The sequence below is a fragment of the Pan troglodytes genome, chromosome 6, assembly GCF_028858775.2.
Source record: "Pan troglodytes isolate AG18354 chromosome 6, NHGRI_mPanTro3-v2.0_pri, whole genome shotgun sequence".
Classification (NCBI taxonomy): domain Eukaryota; kingdom Metazoa; phylum Chordata; class Mammalia; order Primates; family Hominidae; genus Pan; species Pan troglodytes.
The window spans coordinates 165,068,483-165,088,188 of record NC_072404.2 but is presented as its reverse complement, the minus strand read 5'-3'; the positions used below and the strand labels follow the sequence as shown (position 1 = coordinate 165,088,188).

Here is a 19,706-nt window from a genome sequence, read left to right as displayed (position 1 = left end):
CCTCCCATCACTCTTTGAGGGTCCTGGGAGCAAGCAGGGACACCTCCCATCACTGGCTGCCATACAGGGTGAAAACAATACAGCCCGAGTGCCCACATTCCATTCCAACATTCCCCCCAGTAAGAACAAAACAGGAAGGGCCCAAGGAAAACACAACCAGCAGTGAAGTGGAGCTCTGTCCTCTTTGCTGTCCTCACTGGCCGGGTGCACAGGCCAGGCCCTACTGAATACCACTACGTAAGCAGTTACACCATGGCCCTAGTACCCCCACCCCCGAGAGCAGAAATTGTATGCAAATTGTCCGTCAAGGTATAATGGCAAAAGGCACAAATTAGGACCAGGCCAATGGTATAAATACACTTGCCTGTCACCCAGCCCCTAGAGCTCCTTGGAGAAGCCTGAGTCCTGTGTTCCACGGACATCAGTGGCATAGAGGCCCTGAGTTGGACTCAGGTTTTGCTCAGGGACTGGGTTTTCCTCAGGAAATGGGGCAAGTTCCTGGGGGCCAAGGATGTCTTCTGACGGGCCTGCATGAGGGCTTCAGGAGGTGAGTTGTTTTATCCTCCTAAGAAGCCGCCTTGGTATCCCACTGGCCTTAAGCAGGCCCAGAACACCCGTAATTTTTCCTGTTGGAGACCCCCACATTCTTCTAAGCCTCACCTTCACACTTTTGTGACTACTGAAATACCAGCCACGGCTAGGTTCAGATTTGTTTTTTTTTTTTTACTTTTTTTTTTTTTTAATTTGGGGCAGAGTCTCTCTCTGTTACCCAGGCTGGAGTGCAGTGATAGAATCTCAGCTCACTGTAACCTCTGCCTCTCGGGTTCAAGTGATTCTCCTGCCTCAGCCTCCTGAGTAGCTGGGATTACAGGCACACACCAGCATGCCTGGCTAATTTTTGTATTCTTAGTAGAGATGGGGTTTCACTATGTTGGCCAGGCTGGTGTTGAACTCCTGGCCTCAGGTGATCTGCCTTCCTTGGCCTCCCAAAGTGTTGGGATTACAGGTGTGAGTCACTGTGCCCAGCCTCAGATTTTTTTACAATGATGCCACATTGCAATTAAATGGACTTGTCCCTACTGAACAGAGCCCTCTGCCGTTGTGCCCTGGAGCCAGGTTAACACGCATGTGCTCTATGCCACGAAGAACACCCACCAAGCTGAGGGGCATGCAGCGGTCAGCCCTGCAGGCATTCACATGGGAAACTGCCATTGTGAATGGAGTGCGTGAGGGAGCTTAAGTGGTGGGAGGGGTGCGTGGGAAGGGGCTCCTGAGCAGGACCTTCAAGGGTGCTAGAGTTTGGCAGAGACAAGAGTAGGACCGAAGAAAGTGAGAGTCTCATGTAGAAGGGCAAGGTCACCTTCCTGAACAGGGAAGATAAATCATAGTGGATATTGTGCAATAAAGATTTTATTCATTCATCTATAACAAACTTTTACTCGATACCAACCATGGCCTGATGCAAGGCTGACACCATGGGATACAGAAATGCTTTTGAGCGTCAGTCTGGGGAGAGACAGTCATGTGAGCAAATAAATGAGCTGGGTCTGTCCCATGAAGAGTCTAGAATAGTGCAGTTGGATAGCACTCTCTGGTGACAGAAAGGCTCTCTATCTATACCATCCAATCCAATAGCCGCTTGCCCCATATGGCTGTTGAGTGCTTGGAATGAGGCCTGTGAGACTGAGGAACTCAATTTTAAATTTTATTTAATCTTCATCTATTTTAAATTTAAATAACCAGCCACATGGGGCTAGTGGCTACCATATTGGGCAGCACAGGGCTGGAGGCACATGGTAAGAAATTTATATCCAATAACTAATAGGAAGACACATTGATTAGTTTTTTTAAACCTATATATTAATCGTTTCACAAGTACTAGGGCTTCAATACATGGTACTGCATAAATAAAGCAGTCCTTGCCTTCAAGTCAAACACATCGCCTTATCTTATTGTTATCTGAGAAAATGCAAAGGAGCCGATGGGAGCGAGAGGAGGGACACTTCATTCAGCTTCAAGGGTGTCAGGGAGAGTTTTCTGGGAGATTCGATGATTAGGATGATTCTTGAAGAGTTAATGGGAGATAACCTTGAGAAGGAGGAGAAAGCTATCTCAGGTGGAGGCAACAACCCCATGGTTATCAGAGAAGCAGCAGCAACAGGGAGAGCTCAGAGTATTCAGGGAGGTAAGTGGGCCTGGAGACTCGTGCATGTGGGGCAAAGCCATTCAGAATGACCCTAGGAGATGGGCAGGGCACCATGGAGCTTTTGCATGGGGCTCAGGCCTCAGATGACTTTTTTTAAGGTCATAGGGAGTCATTTGAAAATTGGAAGCAGACACATGAGACTCATTGCAAGGCTGCCATTGTTTATTTTTATTTCATTCTAGAGACTGGACTAGAGGGGTTTGATTGAGGGAGAGGGGATGTCGAGAAGCATAGACCAAGAGACCTTGATGAAGAGCAAGGCAAGATCTTGGCTATGATGGTCTCCTCACAAAAACAATGAAGTGGAACAGTAACTGGAAGAAATGACACACACACAAAAAAAAATACAAGCAGATATGACCTCTGGATGTGCCACTGGGTGGATTTCTGTTTTTCTGCTTCCATTTCAGTATTTTCCAAAAAGCAGTAATGTTGCTGGAAAGAAGGAGAGCAGTGTAAGAGTTTTTGTTTGTTTGTTTTATTGGTTGCAGTGAGGTCTGGCTCTGCCACCCAGGCTGCAGTGTAGTGGTATGATCATAGCTCACTGCAACCTCGAACTCCTGGGCTCAAGCGATCTTCCTGCCTCAGCCTGTCAAGTGCATGCCACCACACCCACTCATGGTTTTTTTTTTTTTTTTTTTTGATAAAGATTGAGTCTTCCTATGTTGCCCAGCCTGGTCTCAAACTCCTGGGCTCAAGCGATCTTCCTGCCTCAGCCTGTCAAGTGCATGCCACCACACCCACTCATGGTTTTTTGTTTTTTTTTTTTTTATAAAGATTGAGTCTTCCTATGTTGCCCAGCCTGGTCTCAAACTCCTGGGCTCAAGCAGTCCTCCCACCTCGGTCTCCCAAAGTACTGGGATTACAGGCATGAGCCACCGTGCCTGGCAGGAGACTCGTTTGAAGTTGAATGAAACGAACAGAATTTGGCGATGGCTTAGTTGGGAAAGGAGAGGTTAGCAGGGAAGGGGCAGCTCCAGGATGCCCTTAGGGGTGTCAACATTTGTGCTGAACACAGGCCACTGTGGGAGGAGGCATCGGCTTGACACAGCAATCCTGTGGTGGAGGTGTTTGTATTTTGAGGTTATTATTCTATTGTTGATTCTTGGAGCAATAAGAATCGAGAGATTACCCAGAAGAAATGGGCGGTGTAATAAGAGGAGAGGGCTGGAGAACAAGCTGGGTGACTCCCATGTTTACAGGCTTCTGGCCTCAGGGAAGGCCTGGAAAAAAGGATGGGAAGAAGATGGTGTTAGAATCCAGGAGAAAGCTACCTCTAAGAAAGCAAAAAAGGCAGGCTCATAGCAGACAAGTAACCTGAATTGGGAAAGGGCCCAGTGGCCCCGGCATTGGAGGGCAGCTGGTGTCTGCAGGGAGGGTGACTTTGGCAGGAGCACAGGTGTGGTTGAGGCTGAGGTGACCAAAGTCAGATTAACACGAACCCGAGGCACGTAGCACAGGGGGACGAGTGTGGGGGTTTCTTCCGGGCTGCTGCACAGGCCCTCCTCTTCCCAGACAGCAGCTGCTGAGTGTCAGGTGGGGGAATAAAGGCCAGAGGCAGAGATGCCGCTAAGCCCACAAACAGGTGCCCACGGGATCAGCCTCGGCGCCGGGCGGGTCTTAGGTCTGAAGGACACTTGGAGACTAGATGTTGACTGTTGGAAATTTAGTAAATTGGGCCACCAGAGGCTTAATTCACTGCTTTAAAGTCTGATGATTGGAAATTAACCTATGAGAATTGTCAAATTACATTGAGGTTTGGTCTCCCGTGCACTTACACAAATGCACACAGACACAGACACAGGCATGCACACACCTCTTTTATGAGACAGGTAAAAACCCAGCCACAAAGATGTCAATGCCACACATCTAAGAGCCTGTCCCATAAGTAATGCACAGGGCTCCAGCCCCCGTGGGAGGAAGATAATTGGACTGTAAAATAGTGAAGGGCACGGCTGGGTCAAGAGAGAGTCCCCTAAAACCAAATTCCAGATGATTTCCATATTCTGAATGGAAAGCCTGCATAATCATTAAAACATATCGACTTAGAAATATGAAAGTCAAAAAATCAATTAAGAGGACTAATTCAATGAAGAGTGTTTTCTGGTGGCTATTTTTATTAAAGTTTTTAATTTTTTATTTTTTGGGCACCTAGTATATATTTATGGGGTGCATAAGATGTTTTGATACAAGCATGCACTAGTGACTACTTTTCAAGAGTTAAACTGTGGACTCCAGAGTCTGAAAATAAAGTATAATTTTTGAGAATGTTCAAATTATAGTTTTAAAAGTCTTTGGCCCATTATTTATATTTTTTATTCTTATTTGGAATTAAGCACAGTATTTTATTTTTTCAAAAATTTAAACCCGACTGAGAGCTAGGTTGTCATGGACCATTGGTTATTTATCTTCTTTTGATGATACTTCATTTAATAACAAATCAGTGTTCCTGTGTCTGATAGAGTTAGATGAATTAATCAAGTCAGTGTTTATTCCTCCTTCAAGTGGCATCTTCTTAAAGGTAGCTTTGCAAAATGCCCAATTATTTGGACAACTTTAAAAAAGAACTATGGGGCCGCGCGCAGTGGCTCACGTCCCTAATCCCAGCACTTTGGGAGGCCGAGGCGGGCGGATCACGAGGTTGGGAGATTTCAGGCCATCTTGGCTAACACAGTGAAACCCCGTCTCTACTAAAAATGCGAAAAATTAGCCGGGTGTGATGGTGGGCGCCTGTAGTCCCAGCTACTCCGGAGGCTGAGGCAGGAGAATGGCGTGAACCCGGGAGGCGGAGTTTGCAGTGAGCCGAGATTGTGCCACTGCACTCCAGTCTGGGCAATAGAGCGAGACTCCGTCTCAAAACAAAACAAAACAGTTTCTCATATGCAATGAGTGGATATCAGGAATTTAGGTAAGGCGGCAAAAGAGAAGAAAGTTTCCCTAGAGCCCCACACCGAGGTATCAGGTAATTGTGGACTGTGCCGTTCACTGTGTACTATCAGGAATTTAGGTAAGGCAGCAAAAGAGAAGAAAGTTTCCCTAGAGCCCCATACCGAGGTATCAGGTAATTGTGGACTGTGTCGTTCACTGTGTACAGAGATTGGCGGGGTGTGAGTGGCAGAAAGAGCTTCTTAGGCAGTCAGACCACCTGGCTCTGAATCCTGGCTCGGTCACAAATTAATTATATGGAAGAAAACCTTAAGCCTCGGTTTGATTTTCTCCTTTAAAAAGTGAGACAAATAAATGCATTTATTTCTCAGAAGATAGTTGTGATGCATCTATTATTTTATGACATTTTTGTTCATTTTTAAAAGGTCCTGACAAATTTTAAGTGTTTTATGTGGTCAGTTAGATGACATGCTAATAGGCAAAACGCTTGCCGCTAATATACATGCTGTCAAATTTTCCATCAACCTCTATATTTGCTTCTCTAAGATTTTTTTTCCTGAATGACATAATTAATTAATGAGGTCATGCAAAATTCTTAAGGAAAATAGCTAAGTCAGTTTCCTTCATTAAAATCCACTATAAACAAAGACAGCCCTCTGTTTAATGCTTAGTTTAACAGAAAATTTAAATTAGTACAGATAATTCTTCACATCATTTGGTTAATTGAAGGTATGGGAAACTGTATTTGTAGTGTTCACTCAAACCATTCCCAATAAGTGAATTACCCATGGGCCAAACTCTGGAAATTGCCAGATGAACTGTATTATATAAAGATAGTATGGCATTAATAGCTGTTCTTTCATATTGCCTTTAATCCATCCTCTTTGAAATAACAGAGGCCTGAGATACATCAGTGCTATTGAGCAGGAACGCTTGAATATAAAACCAATCAAGACAACATACAGTATAAAATAGCTTATCATGTATGTGCATGCATGCTATTTTATTTGGTTTTTGCTGATAAAGGTGGAATGATGTTATGATGAATTTCACCATGAAAGACTGAAATAGAGCAAACAAAATGTCTCAATCAGGGTTTGCCAGGGTTATTCCTAATGAGTTATTCATACTGGTTGTATTTTTTTGACCATTGGGATTTATTTATCTGAGGGCTGCTGGAAAAAGGAGAAAGGGAAGCTACGTCATTTGCCTTCTGTGTGCCAGGCATTTTCCCTTTCTTTATCCCCGGAATAACCTTGTGTGGGAGGTTTCATTATTCTCATTTTACAAATATGGAAACTAGCTTAGATGAAGAGAGATGGAGTGACCCTCCGAAGGCCTCGCAGTCAGCGAGAGTTCGAAGCGGGGTGAGAATTCACGTGTTTCTGATTTCTAAAGCCGTATTCCTTCCACTGCCCTGGTTCACATGTTAGAATGTCACATCTTTATCCTTCAGACATAGTAGCTCAGTCTGCATCAGACTAAGATGGGGAAAAACTTGATTCCTGGAAATTTCCAAACATACGGAAAAGTGGAGGGAATTAGGCAATAAGCCGGTTGTACCCATGACCCAGCTGTATAATTATCAAGGCTTCGGCAATCTCGTTTCATCCATTTCACTACCACTATGATTTGAAACAAATGCCAGATATCATTTTCCTCCGCTAAAAACATTTTATTATGTTGGATCCTGTTTGTGCCCGTATTTTATACTAAGCCTTCACATAAGTTATGTTCTAGGATGTCTTCAAATGAGAGAAAAAGAGGACACCGTTGTCTTACTGCTGGGGAAAAGAGAGGGGGCTTTCTTCTTTCTTCAGCTTCCCTGTGTGATACAAGGGAAAAATGCAGCTAGTTAAATTAGTCTAAAATCTCGATCCCTTGAAAACAGAAAAATCAACAGTTTTAAGCAAACAAATACAATCCCCCTAGTAGCTAATAATTTTCATCCACGTGCCTGGTACACATGCTAATGTTGGAGGGAAAAAAACAGGGTGATGTGCTTTTTGATTGTGGACACCAGAGGGCAGAGTGTACTGATTAGAGTTTCCTGGCATTGCAAAAGTGCAGTGAGGCTTGGGGAGGAAAAGCAGTAGGCTATGAAACATTATTCCTTATGTCAATAGAAGGAAATTATTACATAAGGGAAAACTGGCAAGATGGAAGAGCTTATATCCGCTTGCAGTTCTGTTCATTCCCCCTAAACTCCATATATTATTTCAGGATTTTCATGAGAAAGGCTCTTCTTTGAAGAATCAATTGCTTATCCATGGTGTTAGTTTATATGTTTGTATCATGACAAACATCCTATCCAGAGGTGTGGCCCTCCAGACCTTGCTAACAGCATGCTGCTGCTTTGCAAAGCCGCCTGCGCTTTGCTGCTCACCTAAAGGAGGACTTCTCAATAATAGACAGGATTTGATTCCTTTTTGTCATGAGAAAGCTCCCTGATTGTGCATTTGTAACGCATGAATTGCACAGATCTCCCTGCTGAGAGGCTTACATCACAGAGTTGGCTCACTGTTTCCAGTATCATTCTTCCAGCCCAACAGTAAGCACTGGAAGAGAGCAGGTGGCTGCCTACCCTGATATTACGGGACGTCAATAGGCTCTTGCACGCAAGTGTGGTGTTTTTTATTGCACGCCAAGGGTTATTAGGCTGTGCTGAGTCAGACGGAAATAAAAATAGCCTGGAACCTGTGCCCGTTTGTTTGGGGGACTTGTCCCAGCACCATGCTAATGAGCCCAAGGGCTTGGGCTTGATGTCCCTGGTGGTTCCATCAGAGCAACATGAAGGAAAGCAACTGTCGGAAGTCACAGGCCCTCACTTAATGTGGTTTGCAGAGTGGTAAGTGATGGCTCTTCCCACGGGTATGGTTGTCTGGCACAGAGAGAGCCGGGGGATCCACACGCTCACGCAGTCCCTGCCAGCAACTGTGAGACATGACGACTGTGACTTTGCAGAATCCAGGGTTCATCCACCCTCCCGTGGGTCCTCCTGCTCCCCGTTTTGCTGCCATCTCGGGCCCATATCTGCAGGTGCAGAGACCCTGGAGTAGCTGCACCTCAGCCTCATGTCCTCTGTGGTCCCTTAATTGCCCAAAAGAAAGAATTTAAATGTAAAGTCGCTCTGTGCGGCGAGCACGTTCCTTCGTGCCCTGGGCGGCCTCTCTGACAGCCCTGACTCTGGTCTGTGACGCTGGGATCGTGGCTGCTTTCAGGCACCGTCATGGCCTTCCATGGTCCTCTGCCTGCCTTTGTCTCCTTCCTTCTGTTTAGGATGCCCTTTAGTGGGGGAACTCCTGGTCCGCCTTCTCCTCTAAATCTGTGCTCTCCACCAAGGATGTTCCAAGCCTGCGCTTCCTCCTGTCGTCTCCTTTGCTCCTCTCCGTGGCTCCGGCTCCTGTTCCGCAGCCCCTGGACCTATATCTGTGATCACACTTAGTGTTTTATACATCAGTTATTCACTTAAGTGTCGGCCGTGCCCACCAGCCTAGAAGACTCAAGGACGAGTGCTTTTCCATACTTACCTTTACACAAGATAGGGTCTCAGTACTCATCGCGATTAATACATGAATGAACTTCAGCAAAATAATTGCAATGTGTAAAGGCCAAGATCCAGAATAAAACCTTTCATTTCTTAGCTAAAAATCTCCCCACATCCATTAGTTTTACATCCTTGGCATTAAAGATCCTAAGGAGAAATTGGTATTCCTGTCTGGAAAAACTTGCTGTTACTTAATTTATTTAAAAGTAAGTTATTTTTAAATAAATATGAAACCCCATCTCTACTAAAAATACAAAAAATTAGCTGGGTCTGGTGATGGGTGCCTGTAATCCCAGCTACTCGGGAGGCTGAGGCAGGAGACTTGCTTGAACCTGGGAGGAGGAGGTTGCAGTGAGCTGAGATTGTGCCACTGCACTCCAGCCTGGGCAACAAGAGTGAAACTCTGTCTCTAAAATATATATCTATGTATGTATGTATGTATGTATCTATCTATCTATCTATCTATCTATCTATCTATCTCCATATATACATATAGAGAGAGAGATATAGAGATCTATATAGAGATAGATATATAGAGATCTATATAGAGATAGAGAGATATATATATAGATATCTATATAGAGAGATATCTATATATCTCTCTATATAGATATCTATATATATATCTCTCTATGTATATAGATATGTAGATATATAGAGAGAGAAAGAGACCTGGAGAACATATATACTCAACAGATGCATGTCATAACCTTCGGGGAAATAGGGTGGGAAGGATGAAGATGGTATTTTATGTGATCTGTACTGTGTGAGTTGTGAGTTTCTGCATATATTAATTAGTAAAATAGGTAGGAGCAAATATTATGAAAGCATTAAAACACCAAGACTAACAAGACAATCATGAAGAGGAACATTTCTGTCTAACTAGATGGCAACTTATTATAAAGTCTTAGTAATTCTGATGACTATACCCCACATGGATGCGGAGACAGAATAAGTAGACCAATGGACCAAACAGAAACAATTGGTCATACTTACACAGTTCTTGTTACCAGCTGGGCTGTTTTAAACAACTTTCCAATATAAATTCATTTAATCTTTGCAGCTATCCATGAAGTAACATTTATAGGTCTCCATTTAATGCTTTAAGAAAATAGAAAAAGAAAGGTTAAATTGCTGAAAGAGTCACATAAGAGGAATTGGCATAAGAGACACACCGGCTACTCCCTGGGCCTGAAGCTTTATAGCCACAGCAGGGAGGGGAGTGTCAAGAACCAGGGCAGGGAGGATAAAGACCCCACTGAGAGTTCCAGCTCAGTTTATGATTGGTATATGCCTTTCATAAGCAAGTCACTATTTTCTTGAAAAGAAATGGAAATCAAGAGATGCATGTGCTGTCAAAGTGGGAGAAAATATTTGCAAACTATGTAGCTGACACAGTACTACTATCCAGAATGTACAAGGAACTCAAACAAATCAGCAAGAAAAAAACAAATAATCCCATCAAAAAGTGGGCTAAGGACATGAATAGAAAATTTTAAAAAGAAGGTATACAAATGGCCAACAAACATATGAAAAAATACTCAACATCACTGATGATCAGGGAAATGCAAATTAAAACCACAATGCAATACCACCTTACTCCTGCACAAATGGCCATAATTAAAAAATCAAAAAATAATAGATGTTGGCATGGATATGGTGAAAAGGGAGCACTTCTACACTGCTGGTGGGAATGTAAACTAGTATAACCACTATGGAAAACAGTGTGGAGATTCCTTAAAGAACTAAAAGTAGATCTACCATTTGATCCAGCCACCCCACTACTGTGTATCTACCCAGCAGAAGATAAGTCATTATATGAAAAAGACACTTGCACGCACGCCTATAGCAGTACAACTCACAATTGCAAAAATATGGAACCAGCCTAAATGTTCATCAACCAAGGAGTAGAGAAAGAAAATGTGGTATATATACACCATGGAATACTACTCAGCCATAAGAAATGAATGAAATAATGGCATTCACAGCAACCTGGACAGAGTTGGAGACCATTATTCTAAGTGAAGTAACTCAAGAATGGAAAACCAAGTATCGTATGTTCTCGCTTTTAAGTGGGAGCTCAGCTATGAGGGTGCAAAGGCATAAGAATGATATAATGGACTTTGGGGACTCGGGGGGAAGGCTGGGAGGGGGATGAAGGATAAAAGATTACACATGGGGTACAGTGTATACTGCACAGGTCATGGGTGAACCGACACCTCAGAAATCACCACTAAAGAACTTACCCATGTAACCCCAAACCACCTGTTCCTCAAAAACTATTGAAATAAACATAAAATAAATTTTTAAAAAAGAGATACATGTGTTGAAATAGACAATAACTCTCAACTGTACCAGAACCTACACCTCCTTATTTTGGCAAGTTATTTTAATGCTCCTTTCCTAATTTAAATTAAATTCATAGGTGATAAAACGTATATGCATATACCACTTTAAAAGTTTCAATATATAGGCTAAATAAAGGAATGAACTTATAATCAAGTTATCTGTCCTTCAGCATGTCACTGCTCAGGTCCTGCTTGCCAGGTGGTCTGCAGCTAGGGCACTAACATCTGTGATGAAGTCAGAAACTTCTTCCTATGTGTAAAGAGTAAAACTGGGTTTAAAATTTTTTTTTTTAAAAAAAGGCTGGGTGCAGTGCCTCACACCTATAATCCCAGCGCTTTGGGAGGCCAAGGCAGGTAGATCGCCTGAGGTCAGGAGTTCAAGACCAGCCTCACCAAAACGGTGAAACCGTGTCTCTACTAAAAATACAAAAATTAGCCATGCACGGTGGCGGGTGCCTGTAATCCCAGCTACTCGGGAGGCTGAGGCAGGAGAATCTCTTGAACCTGGGAGGCGGAGGTTGCAGTGAGCCGAGATCGCGGCAATGCACTCCAGCCTGGGTGACGAGGGCAAAACTCCATCACAAAAATAAATAATAAATTTTTAAAAAGCAGACCAGAAATAGTTCCATATTAAAAATATAGGAAAAGGGAAGAGCAGATAATACAGAAGAACCTTAGAATAAAGCCTGAGATTAAGTAATAATAGATTAGTTTTATTTTGAAAATGAAAAGAAAATGGGGACACACTCCATTTGAAATACAGGATGCGTACCAAGGTGGATCACAGATTGAGAGGAGAAAATGTGTGAGATTCTCCACTGATAGCCAGGTGTGGCTTCCTCTTTTTAAGCATGGCGTGAAACAAATTATGACATGGATGGGGGCATGAAGTGTCCCTGGGATCCTACCACCTGACAAGGTGTACCCTCAGTCTCCAGTGCTTAATAAATGCCTTGTAAACTGTAACCTCTGATACTTAATGAGGAATACAGCTCTTTGAAACAGAAACCGAAATAGGTCTCTAGAGAAGTTGTATGATAAGATCCTGGGGGCAGTGTCAGAAAAGGACCGAAAAACCACAGATTCCTCCCTCCAGGAAATAATTTCAATACTTAAAGTTTACCATGTAGATTTCTTGTTCTGGTGCTATAATTGTGAAGCATATAGGAAACACTATAAAATGTTTTAAAACAATGCTTTTGATAAACTTTATTAAGACCTCTATGTTTCATGTGTTTGCACAAAAATAATGTTTGCTTCTAAGAATGTTCCTATTTGACTAAGGTGATTTAAAATGCCTTTGCATTGTTGCACTGTTTGTGTAGTGATTGTAACTCTGTACTAAAGCCAATTAACTTTGTAGTTGGATGGGTTATAAAATACTCACTAGACACAATACTCCATAGACACCATATTCAATAATAGACACAATGTGTAGAATGAAGAAGCCAGCGTCCACCTCTGCAACGAGCTTGTCCTGAATCCCTGGACCCTTTATTTTTCATCCCATAAAAACTTTCAGTATCATTATGTACTGAAGTACTCCTTATTTATAGTTCTGTGGATTTGTTCCAACGAGTCTGTTGAAAACTGGGATGTGGGGCACCTACACTTCTCACAGTGCAGGATCTCTACCCATTGCAGGGTGTCCAGCCCCCTGGCCTCTACCCCAAATGCCAGTGAAGTCTAGGATTCATTGTGACAACTGAAAAACTCTCCTCATTTCAAAAATGCTTCCTAGGAGGTAGAATGGCCCTGTTGAGAACCTTAAATAGATTATAGATTTTATTTATTATTATTATTATTTTTGAGACAGAGTCTCGCTCTGTCACCAGGCTAGAGTGCAGTGGTGTGATCTCAGCTCACTGCAACCTCCGCCTCCCGGGTTCAAGCAATTCTCCTGCCTCAGCCTCTCGAGTAGCTGAGACTACAGGCACGCATCACCATGCCCAGCTAATTTTTGTATTTTTAGTAGAGATGGGGTTTCACCTTGTTGGCCAGGATGGTCTCGATCTCTTGACTTCATGATCTGCCCTCCTCGGCCTCCCAAAGTGTCGGGATTACAGGCACGAGCTACTGCTCCCGGCCAATAGATTATAGATATAATTCTTCTGTTATTAATTCTTTCACAAAACCCTGGCTGTACAAGTATCCTCTGTAAACTTAGATATTTCCGACAGTGTCTACTTCCTTCCTTCATGATCTCAACTCTCTGTAAATTACATGTGAATGCATTCAGGACTGTATTTTATATATCATCTCTTTCATGTTTTGATTTGCTTTTTCCAAGCAGACATTAAGTGTGCTGAAGGTAGTTGTGTTGTCATCTGCTTTCATTGAATCCTTCAGAAATTTTAGCACCACAATGAGATTCTGAAAAAAAGCACAGAAAAGGGGCTTAATATAGAATGTTTAAAGAATATTTGTTTTCTCAATTTATATTACGACTTTCAAACTTCAGTGCATATGTACACACACACACACACCATTTTAAGGCATTGCTAAACTCACATATATCTTTCACCTTGAAGATGAAGCAAGATTCCAAAATGTCAGAAAATCTTGAAAGTCTCTTAGATGCGAGCAATATGGGGAGAGAGCCAGCAACTGAGTTATTCCCAAGCTCATTTAGTGACAAAGTTGTGGGTTGGTTAGGCTTGTTAGAGCTCAACAAAGCACTTAGTGAAGGAAATATGAAAATTAGAAACCACTGTAGGATATAAATTAAGACTATTTGGAGGCTAGAAAGATTTGGGGATTTTTTTTGTTGTTGTTAAAATATCTAGCCAACTCCTGAAAAATAATGAGTGGTTGCCATAGCAACTGTGTTTTCGCTTGACACACGAAAGAACATGAAAAGCATTGGAATCAAGGAAAGCCACCTGGTTTTAGACTTTAATTTTGGAGAAACAAATTCATCCAAAATGATTTATAAAACAAACCCTATTTTATTTTCCTTCCAAAATGATTGTAGATTTTTTAAATTTTTTTAAATTCAAAACATTGAGGGTATCTCAAAGGAAGTGAAAATACATTCTTTTCCAAAAAAAAAAAAAAAAAAATGCCTGGGCCGGGTGTGGTGGCTCACGCCTGTAATCCTAGCACTTTGGGAGGCCGAGGTGGGTGTATCATGCGGTCAGGAGATGGAGACCATCCTGGCCAACATGGTGAAACCCCGTCTCTACTAAAAATACAAAAATTAGCCAGGCTTTGTGGTGCATGCCCACAGTGAGCTGAGATTGCACCACTGTACTCCATCCTGGGGGACAGAGCTAGACTCCATCTCAAAAACGAAAGTGCCTGGTCTTCTTTCCACACGACTCCGTTTCCACTCCCATAAAATGCCACGTTAGCTGTTTTGAGGGTAGATGCCCTTAGACTGCCAACTCACAAAGTTTTATTGGGCACCTGTTACCTGTTCAGCAGAGATTTGTAAAAAAAGACACATCAGGTGGCCTTTGCTTGCAAGAAATCAGCCTTTGGAACCTGTGGAGAAAAGTTAAATACTGCGTACTGCGCAAATGAAGGGCGGGAGCTATTGAAGGGAAGAGATTCGCCCCGAAAACCCAAGAATGGTCAAACGAGAGGCAAGGTGGAGCCTGCGGTTTTCACTGGAAGGATTCTAGACTGAGTGATTCTGGGGATGTAGAGATGGGGGATAACGGGTGAAAGGAACAAGCACGGCCCCTTTGAGGTGGAAAACAGACTGGTGGGCCAGGGTTGGGAGGGTGTGCTGGGGAAGTGTTGTGGGCAGAGGCTGGAAAATGAAATTGGGCTGGGGTTAGGAGACAGGTGACCGTGGAAGACTGCTCTGACAATCAGTCTGGACTTTGCTCCTCTGCAGGATCCCTGATGCCCAGATGGACGCTTCGATGTTCCTGGCCCACCTGCACTACCTATTCTTGCCCCGCTCTGCTCTAGTCTTTACAACTGCACAATGGCACAGTTGGTCTCTGGGACTTGGAATTTGTGTTGCAAACTTAAGACCTGGAGAGTGGACCTGGTCTGTGATATAGTGTGTCAGTCAGGGACCTGGAGAAACAGAAGGGGCTCCCAAATAAGAAGACTTCAAGGAAGTTTAAGAAAGGCACCAAATACAATTTGAAACTTGCAGGCTGGGAAGCCACACGAGATAGCGCAGGCTGGGGGATGTGCAGGAGCTGTCATCAGAAGCCAGAAGTGGAACATGTTATGAAAAAGGTCACTTTGCATGGAGAAGGAGTACAAGGGAAGTCAAGAGGACCCACAGTGGGAAGTGGGCTGTGAATACTCTGACCCTACCTCATTTACTGCCAGCGCATCCCTTGGCCTAAGTGAAGTAGGAGCTTGGGAGAAGACTGGCCGTTGACTCTAATCCTGCTCCCAGGTTCCTACTTAATCAGCATCCAAGATCTAGGTGTGGAGCTGACAGTGACATCTCGGACTTCAATCCACCATGTTGACTTCTGATTAACCCCAGACCTGGGAATACCTCCAAGAATTCTACTTTATTTACTTCTCTTATGTAAGAATGTTTAACTCACCATGGATCCTGCCCTTAGACCAAAGCGACCTTGATGTTATTGCACAAATTACAGGCTGTGACACATATACCATTCCTGCCTGTGCTAGAAGATTGCCTTTAATTGTCTTGCTGGAGCACATATGCTTTTGCCTATGGTATATAAGCCTTGGGTCTGGGAGTAAGAGTGCAGAGATCTACCTGTCTTGGTGCCACCCAAGGTCATACCTCCGTCTGTAAGTTCACCTTTCATGGAACACAAGGTAAACCTCACAAAGTATAAGGCAGCTCTTTTCCCATTTCCTGCATGTCTTCTCAATACCTGTGATTGAAACATGCAGTGGAAACATCCATGCCCATCTTGATGGATGAAGCTAACTGGCTGGTAGGTCAAAGCCAGTTCGAGGAACAGGCTAGGAGGTCTGCATGGAACCTGGGATTGGCCATCCCCTCATGAGGGCTCTAATGGGAAGATGATGCCTTGGGTGTGCCTGGATGCTGAGAAAACATGAGATGTGTATTACCTTCTGCTCTCTTTATGTAAAACAGCTGAAGCTAAATCCCTTGAGATGTTTCTACATCCATCTATACCTAGATCTTGGAAATTTTGCAAATAAGCAGTTGTCAGAATTTTGAGCTATGGCTTAGGGTATTAAAAAATAGAAAGACAAGGGAAAAGGGTGTTGATGGAGGCTTGAGCCACTTAGCATGACCTAGACCCTGATCAGCTGTGGTTAGTCCGAATAAGCCAGTATGCTGGGGCAGAGAGCAGGATGGAGTAGCAAAGGCCCTGTAGTGAGGCCCACTGTGGGGGATGAGTGTGCTTGGTAGCAGTTTGAAGCATTGTGCCTCTCTTTCCTATGCACTGTGATCAGTGCACAGGAATGTAGAAAGGGCCAAGCCTTTGCAACACCTTAGACTCTGAGGCCTCCAGGGTGGATTCACTGTGCCATGGAAAACCACATAACATCATCCTATTAGCGTACTTTTGAGAGTAGATGTGCTATTAATAATGATGCTAAAACAACAGACATACACTACCAGAATGCTCCTAGCAAAATGAGGACATGTAGTCACCCTTTCCTCTGCTCCCTCCCCACCACCTGTGCCATTAGAAGCTGGAGGAGGGAGCGGTCACTGTGGCGTGAAGTAGGCTGGGCAATGAAGGCCTCTAGGAAAGGCGGGCCTTGGTTCATGATCCGTGGTGGGATTCATGTGGGTAGGAGAGAAAATCAAGGGACGTCAAGAGCGTGGTAATAGCTTGTTACTACCTGGGGAGAAACATATCTGCTAGAGTTGCCATTTAGAGACATGTCAAAACCTCCAGAAAGTGTGTTTCAATGCCAAGTGCTAATTGTAAAAGGGAACGTGTCTTTCTGCAGTTCTAGTTTGTTATAGAAAGGGACAGCTCTTGACGTTAGCAAATAAGGTTGTATGTTATGGATCCTGTGGCAACTGAGTGTATGTGACGGAAAATGGATGTTTACTTTAAGGTCATTACTGAAGGCTTCCTGGAGCCACCTCTTTCTTGGGGACGTCTCCCTACTGATTCATATTAGAAATCAACTTGAGTGACCTTTCTCTGCAAAACATCAGAGACTGCCTGGGACTGTGTGGTCTGCTTGGAGGACTTCAACCCTCTTAGAACCTTACTCTGCATGTGAACACAGCAGCACAGGGACAGCGGGTTCCATCGTCTACGGGAGATGGTGCTCAAGGGTTGGAGCCAGTCCCCCTAGAGAGTCACATAGCATTTGGCCCTCGACCATGGCTGAATAAATGAATGAATAAACCTTATTTAATATATACTTTCACCTGCCTGAGTTGTAGAACTCTGCGGAAGTCCTTTTATATCTCTTCTACATTCATCTTCAGAGCCGTTGTATCATAGGGGTTGTTTTGTTATTCTCCATACATCCTAATTTATAGAGGAGAAAACAAAATCCAGGGAAAGGTGGAAAATTGATCCAGGGTCAAACACTGAACTTATGGAGAGGATGGAGAGGAAAGCATGGCTTTTGGAGTAATACCGCTGAGAGTCAAATCCCAGTTATTGCAGTGAGGAGTGGCAAGAAGTCACCTAATTTCAACAACACAATCATTTCAGGAATGGAAAGAACACCCCCAGTTCCATTAAACGACATGAAGTGCAGAAAGTCCTGGCTCACAGAAGGGGCCCACTAAGCATTAGTTGCCATTCCTTTCTTAGGTAAGCACCGCCTGTGGACCCTCACCCCTTCCTCCACTGTCAGAGGCAGCATAGTGGCTCAGTTTGCATTTCAAGGCTGATAGAATCAAGTTTGCTAGTGCTGGTCCTGCTGCCACCTAGAACTCTCTTAATGAAAGTCAGCCTCCACAAGCCTTGAGGAGTATTAAAGGACAGAGCACTGTGAAGGGTGGTGCTGTGTGTGCCTATCTTTTCTTTTTCTTTCTTTTTTTTTTTTTGAGACGGAGTCTCACTCTGTCACCCAGGCTGGAGTGCAGTGGTGCGATCTCAGCTCACTGCAAGCTCTGTCTTCCGGGTTCATGCCACTCTGCTGCCTCAGCCTCCAGAGTAGCTGGGACTGCAGGCGCCCGCCACCATGCCCGGCTAATTTTTTGTATTTTTTAGTAGAGACGGGGTTTCACTGTGTTAGCCAGGATGGTCTCGATCTCCTGACCTTATGATCCGCCCACCTCGACCTCCCAAAGTGCTGGGATTACAGGCGTGAGCCACCGTGCCCGGCCTGTGCCTATCATTTAACTGACTAGTTGGATTAGCGAGGAGTTGGTTAGTTGTTGTGCTTCTTTGCAGTGCACTGGGCTGCTACATGGGCCTGATTTTGACTGCCTGTTCTAAGGGATGAGGAAGCCCTCCTTGCAGAAGAAATATCCCAGCCACTCAGGTTGGCAGACTCTGTGCAGAATACCCAGTGTCTTTCCTCCTCTTGTTTATCTCTCTTCAGGTACCAGGAAGTGAAAGAGGCCTATAGACATGGAAGTTCTGAAGGAGAATAGCGTTGCCATCCTCCCTACCCACCTCTGAGTCTCTGGTTCCGGGTCACCCAAGCCTCCATCATGCCCTCTTCCCTTCTCTTCCTTTTATTTTTTAATACCCTAAGCCACAGCTCAAAATGCTGAGCACCACTTCTCTTCAGCATGACTGAGGTCTAGGTATAGATGGGTATGGGGACAGCTCCAGGGACTTAGCTTCAGCTGTTTCAAATAAAGGAAAAAGAAGAGAACAGGGTTCTCATGTTTTCTCACCAGCCATGCATGCCCAAGGCATCTTCCTATGAGAGCCCTGAGGAGGGAACGGCCAATCCCAGGTTGCATGCAGTGCCTCCAGCCTGTTCCTGGGACAGGCTCCAATCTCTTGGTGCAGTTAGCTTCATCCATTAAGACAGGCATGGATATTTCCATGTTCTTCCTGAATCACAGGTATTGAGAGGAAGTGTGGGAAATGGGAGAACAGCTGCCTTATGAATCGTGAGGTTCACCTAAACCTTGGGGGCTAGAATTGAGAACGAGCAGTGTTCTGAGGGGTCCCAAGAAGCCTAGTATAACTCATAAGATGCTTGGGAGTTTAAATATGCTTTTCTGTGCAGAGTCTACCATCTAAGTCTTTCTGGTTTGAAGTTGGAGAAACTGAATTTGTCATTCAGCTAGAAAACATACTGGAGGAGAGATTTTAACTCATGCCTCAGAACAAAGCTCAGGGCTTTCTGAAGCACCAGAGGGTGCCAAAGGAGTCGGAGCTTGGGTTCTGCCCATTGAAAAGAATGAAGAGGGATGCTGGTTTCAGTTTAGCAGGAGGAAAATGGTAAAAATAACATTGAAAAGAACAAATAGACGCCGCTTGTTTGACTTACAAGGGTTCTCAAGATTTATCTGCAAGTGATATTTTCTAAGGAGACTGCGTGTGTCTCCCAAACTCCATTTTCATCATGTCACATTTTTCTCAAAAGCATTTCTATAATTCTAGCATGAGAAGGGAAGCCTTGGTCTAAATGTTCATGAGCGGAACCAAGCCGCCTTTCCAGCCTCATCCTGCAAACACATACTCCCTGGCTGCAGGTAGGTCCCCGGGTAGTGTGTAGATGGAGCATTTCTTTTTTAATGGTACATGGAGAGAGGCGATCTAACCTAACAACAAATTGATGATCTAGCTTGAAAAAAATACCAACTGCCATTTCTATCACCGTAATTTCAAAAGTAGAAGGACATTTTAACATCAAA

The 19,706-nt window shown here is 43.8% G+C and overlaps 1 protein-coding gene across 12 annotated transcripts in view; it reads left to right on the top strand.

Annotated features, from left to right (window-relative positions):
* Window positions 1–19,706, top strand: part of ACTR3C (actin related protein 3C) — a 340,014-nt gene that overhangs the window by 258,709 nt on the left and 61,599 nt on the right. Inside the window, exons 7-8 of one of the 12 annotated variants that reach the window (XR_010159054.1) lie at window positions 14,832–15,751; window positions 16,982–18,088. The exons of 10 other annotated variants lie outside the window; for them this stretch is intronic. Coding sequence is in view for 1 of the 2 variants with exons in the window: in XM_054655290.2 (XP_054511265.1) it covers window positions 14,832–14,840 (9 nt within the window). In the remaining variant the exon portion in view is untranslated. Of the gene's footprint in view, window positions 1–14,831; window positions 18,131–19,706 lie in introns of those variants that run through there. One more of the 12 variants, XM_054655290.2, reaches the window with a different exon arrangement.